This window comes from Lactuca virosa, chromosome 3 (genome assembly GCF_052849685.1).
Source record: "Lactuca virosa cultivar CGN04683 chromosome 3, Lactuca_virosa_CGN04683_v6, whole genome shotgun sequence".
Classification (NCBI taxonomy): Eukaryota; Viridiplantae; Streptophyta; class Magnoliopsida; order Asterales; family Asteraceae; genus Lactuca; species Lactuca virosa.
Window position 1 is genome coordinate 93116912 of NC_136428.1, and position 5610 is coordinate 93122521.

The window sequence follows — 5610 nt, forward strand, 5'->3', positions numbered from 1 at the left end:
CTGTGAAACCCCCGCTCCCCAAACCAACGAGAGGAGAGACCCCAGTAAGATCCACGCACGCATGCTTCCCTCTTATCCATCCAAAGACCAAAATGTCAGCCGGTCTAAGTGTGGACCTTCCATCCTGCGAGTTCGTCAAAAAGTTCACTGGCGCTTCTTTCTTCACAGAAATACCAGCACGCCGACAAGCATCAAAGAGAACATCCCGAACCACATCATGTCTATACTTGAAACCAGTGAGCTCTCTACAATGAACCGTGTGTTCCCCAAAGTATCCAAACATGCCTTGCGACAAACTGGGCATATCTCGTCAATTGAGAATATGGGAATCATGAGGCGGTAACGAAGGATAGTTCGGTACTCCACAGGAGACATATGCTGACCAAGACCATCAATAGGGATAGTTAGCAGAAAATCTTGAGCATGAGGTGCCCGCAGACACTCAAAGACTACTTTCTGTCTGATAATTGGAAAAACGAAATGCGGTCTTAGTATATAACTGTAGAAATGGAAATTTGGCCAATATAGTCAATTATCATTTATGCAGTTAATGTTAAAGTAATATTCGAAAATGTGTGTTAGAATTTTATAACTAGTAAACATTTTAAAAGATTTGGTCATAAAAAGCTGATAGCGTATAAACATTTTAAAGAATATACTATTTAAAATAAATTAATTGAAAATATATATCTTTTGATATTTTAACGACTAGTTTTAAACTAAATTCTATAAAAATTGTTGTAGTTTGAAATTATATCGATTTAAGTAAACCATTGAAAACATTTTTATTTAACTAGTTAAATATACCCTTTTCCCTATAAGACATAAGACATGCACTACATAAAAATTTAAAAGAGAAATTAAATATCTTCCAACTTTTCTTCCTACAAATCTTCATATTCAATAAAATAATGACATGTGATATATTTGTATGCTAAAATATCATTAATTATGCATTAAATGTTAAACATGTCACTATTTCATTGGGTAGGAAAATTTATAGGAACAATAAGTAGAAGAATATTTAATTTCTCAAATTTAAATTATATGAAAATCAGTTAGCCTTGAAATTTGTTTGGTTTAACTATTTTAAGAATTTTTTATATAATTTAACTAATAAAATTTTAAAAATCTATTAAAAAATTAGTTTAACCAAAAAATATATTTTTCTATGGTGTTTTTGCAGATTATTACGGAAAACCATAACGTGTGATTTTTTCTTAAAAAAAATACAAATTCTTAGTTTCTAAGTTAAATAAAAAAAAATTATGGTTATAAAAACCTTAAACTATACTAGTTTTTATAGGGATAATGACTTGAGAGGGTAACGTACTTTAACTTTTGGTCACTAAATTATTTTTCGTGTTTTATTAACCCTTGAACTTGTTGAAACGTGTACATTATACCAGTATGACCGGTAATAGTGGGTTTTACAGGTTTCCAGTGTTGTTTTCGGCCAAATATGAATTTTCCGGCCAAGTATGATTTTCCAGTCATATTCTTTGGTGAAACTCGATTTTTCGGCGAGACCTTTTTTTTTATTGGAAATGTTGAGTACAAGAATCAAATGAACTCGAAATCCTTAAACTCAAACACAAGAACTCTATAAACTCGAAACCCTTGAACTCTAACTCAAAAAACTTGATGAAATCTGGAGGAAATCGAACTCGAAAAACCTAGGGTTTTCGTGTGTTCATGTTCATCTTCATCACGAATTTTCACACACAAACACGAATCACCTTCATCCTCATCGAATCTGGAGGAACTCGAATCATGTTCATCGAAATCGAAATCGAAATCGGGAGGAAATCAAACTCGAAAAACCTAGGGTTTTTGTATGTTCATCTTCATCTTCATCAACTTTGATTTCAAGAATAAAATTGCAAATGATTTGTAAGTTCATTTTCGCGTGTTCATTAAAATCTGGAGGAAATCTTAATCAACTTTAATTTGTTGTTCTTGTGTGTATTTGTGTTTATCGTGTGTTGAACCCCACATTCTTAGCCATGAACAAAAAAGTTCATTTGGAAATCGAGTTTTGGGTTTCTTGAAACACAACATTCGAGTTCTAGGGTTTTCAGATGAAAAATATACCAAAAGATGAAGAACAGGTACGAAGAGTTTCATGAATGAAGATGAAGTAACAAACATAAACCCACATAACAAGATGAATCTTCAAAACAGATTAGAAAACGATTTTGAAATCGTGTTCCTATTCATTTTTTTTCTGCAAATCCATGTTTCAGTTCTTAAAACAATTTCACATATCAATGTTCTTCGATATGAACCGACGATTTATTGAAGCAGATTTTCTATTTTTCTTCCAAAATCGAGTGGATCTTTGTTCCAGATTTCCTTTTTTTGTTTCCAAAAGAATGTATTGAGTACTTGCATTTCAAGCTTTTCACATGAACACACATTTATGAGACAACTTTACGTTTTTTGTGGATTTTTTTGGATTTGAACTCAGTTTTTGGTGGTTTTTATGAGTGACCAGAAAATTCTTGGTTCTTGCCGGAAACAACGCCGAAAAATAGAGTTTGACCGGAGAAGACAACCGGAAAACTCATGTTTGGCCGGAAACAACATCGGAAACCGACAAAATCCATTATTACCTGTTATAATGGTATAATGTATACGTTTCAACAAGTTCAATGGTTAATAAATCACGAAAAATAATTTAATGACCAAAACCTAAAGTAAATTACCCTCTCAAGTCATTATCACGTTTTTATAAAATTTGACTTAATTTTATGCATATACTATTCAAAAAGTATGACATTGTAACGATTAATAATCTTTGAAAAGAATGCATATAAAATGGAAAAAGAAAATAAACATGGAGTCCACCCCATCAGGTTCGCACATTAACCATTCCTCAGTGATCTTCACGCCAATTCCCCCTCTTTCTCTCTCTTCCGTTTTCTCCCTCTCTCCGGGTAGATATACATACACAATTATTGTATCTATATACATACTTCATACCTCAATTCATATAATACCAATTTCATTTGAAAATTCTTTGTTGGGGTTTTTCTCTAGCGCTCACCTAGCAATTAATCTCATTCAAAAAAAATTAGAATTCATATGGAGTGTATTGAAGCAAAAGCATTGAAATCGAGCTTTCTCTCGGAAATAATTCACATGAAATCAACCCAACAAGCTTCCTTTGAAGATTTATGGTGTGTAGCCGGACTTAACAACGTTGTTAATGTCACCACCGAAGAATTCTCCGTTGACGATCTCTTAGATCTTTCTGACAAGGATTTTAGTACTTCTGGTGAAGAATCCTTCGAGGAGGATTTTGCCTCGGTTTCTTCTCAGGATAATGATAGTAATTCGTTGAATTCTAGCAAGTTTTTAACCACCGGCGACCTCGTTTCTCTTCCCGCCGACCAGCTCCCAGTTCCGGTATATACACATAACTTCATAAAATTCAATTTATTGCATGGAAAATTGCCTGCAACTTTTACAAAGTTCGATAAAAATGGAGAAATTAATTAATTTACGTCTTATTTCAGATTGATGATATGGAAAGCCTTGAATGGTTATCACAAATTGTGGATGATTCTGTGTCGGAGCTTCCTGTTTCGTGCCCGGAGACGAAATTGAAGGATGAAGCCGGCCAGTTTCCCGAGAACCGGTTTGAACCGGTGTTCCTGATGTCAGCTCGGAGTTTTACGGTTTTGGGATTACCATATCCGGTTCCGAAGAAGGGTAGAACCGAAAAGTCGAGAAAACCCGGCCGAGTGTGGTCTTCCGGGTCGCGTTCACTCACTGAGTCGTCTTCGAGTTCTTCATCGTCCCATGACTTGTCTGCAACTTCTCCTATGCTTCTCACAAACCCGTTTCACTTCATTGAATTTTTCGAAAAGCCGGCGTCGGCAAAGAAGCAGAGAAAAAACCCGGTTTCCCAAAAGGGACAAGTTTCAAGCGAGTTAATTAATCAACGTCGGTGTACTCACTGTCAAGTTCAGAAGACACCTCAATGGAGAACCGGTCCTTTAGGTCCAAAAACCCTATGCAACGCTTGTGGGGTCCGCTTTAAATCCGGCCGGCTTTTTCCTGAGTATAGACCGGCTTGTAGTCCTACTTTTTCCGGCGACGTTCATTCCAACAGCCACCGGAAAGTGTTGGAAATGAGAAAGATGAAGGAAACAGATGTTGAACCGGCATTGAACCTGCAAGCTCAAAGAGATTCAATTCTGTTGCTCGACCCGGTTCAGTAGATTAACCCAGGCCGGTTTGAAGACTTTTGTTAGGTTGGTAACGGTAGGTTAGGGAGGTCTAATTTAGGTTATATTATTTTTGTTAAATTCTTTACGTTTAAATGAGTTGTAGTTTATGTAATAGAAGTTGTAATTTTTTTTAGTAATTTTGTTGTTAGAAATACTACTATTACTTGTAATGATGAGTCGTACTTTATTAAATGATAAGTTTCGTGTCGTTTTCATATTTCATATTTTAGGATAAATTTGAATTATTCACAATTGTTCGTTGGTTTGTTGTCAAGTGGTTGTTAATGACGTTGGCTTGCTATTCTTGGTTAATTTTAGGTACGTCTTGTTGATCAGACGGTCATAAAATAATAAACTAAAAGATAAAAACATCTATAAACTTTCAAAGTTTTTATTAAAGTATTTTTTTGGATTATGACTTTTTTTAAATAAATTTTTTACACTTATACTCTAAATAATTCTTTTTATTTAGTTTGAGTATTTTCTTAAAATCTAATTTCATTTATTTTGAAACAAATTAAAAGCAAATATATATATATATATATATATATATATATATATATATATATATATATCCTCCCTAATAAATAAAAAACTTTTTGCCACATGTCATCTTCTCCTTCATTTTGACACATGTCATTTTCTAGAATTTTTGAATTTTTTATTTTCCACTTGTTATTTTATTGTATTTTTCATTTTATTAAATTAAAAATTCCTCATTTAATATGTAATGTAATATATATGTAAGGTATTTATTAGAAAATGTTTATATATGTAATGTATTCAATACATTAAAACATCATTAATTTTAATAATTCAAAAAATTTCTTATTTTTCTTATAAATTCAAACTTTTCAAATTGTTAAATTTCATAATTAATTTTTTTAAAATAAACAAATATAATACATGGGTGTCACACCTAATATATATATATATATATATATATATATATATATATATATATATATATATATATATATATATATATATATATATATATTAATGCGCGACGATATTTGGAATGGATGTGTAGTATAGGAAATCAAAATATCCTTGATATGGATATGAGGGTATAATTCAAAGAAATTATGATTCACCAATCAATGTTCTCTTCTCCAATAATACAATTCTTTCGCAAATGTTGACGGAATTAACCTTAGAGTAAAGTTTACTACCAATCTTGAAACGTAACCGTAGCTATATACAAGTGACAACTTGCATGCTAGAAAAATATAGGGACATGAAACAAAATATTGGCAATCAAAAATTTAGATTGCTTCACAGATCGTATAGGTCTAGATTTTGTATTGATATATCTCACACAATGTGTGGGTTACCGAGAAATCCAGCTTATGGTAATATATGTGAAGAT

General features: G+C 32.5%; 1 protein-coding gene across 1 annotated transcript; it reads left to right on the plus strand.

The window, feature by feature from the left end:
- Positions 1-2845: 2845 nt before the first annotated feature.
- On the plus strand, positions 2846-4453 carry LOC145166198 (GATA transcription factor 7-like). Its single transcript, XM_079085137.1, has 2 exons — positions 2846-3411; positions 3522-4453. The coding sequence occupies exons 1-2, from the start codon at positions 3088-3090 to the stop codon at positions 4227-4229; spliced, it is 1032 nt and encodes a 343-aa protein (XP_078941263.1). The 5' UTR covers positions 2846-3087; the 3' UTR covers positions 4230-4453.
- Positions 4454-5610: the final 1157 nt, after the last annotated feature.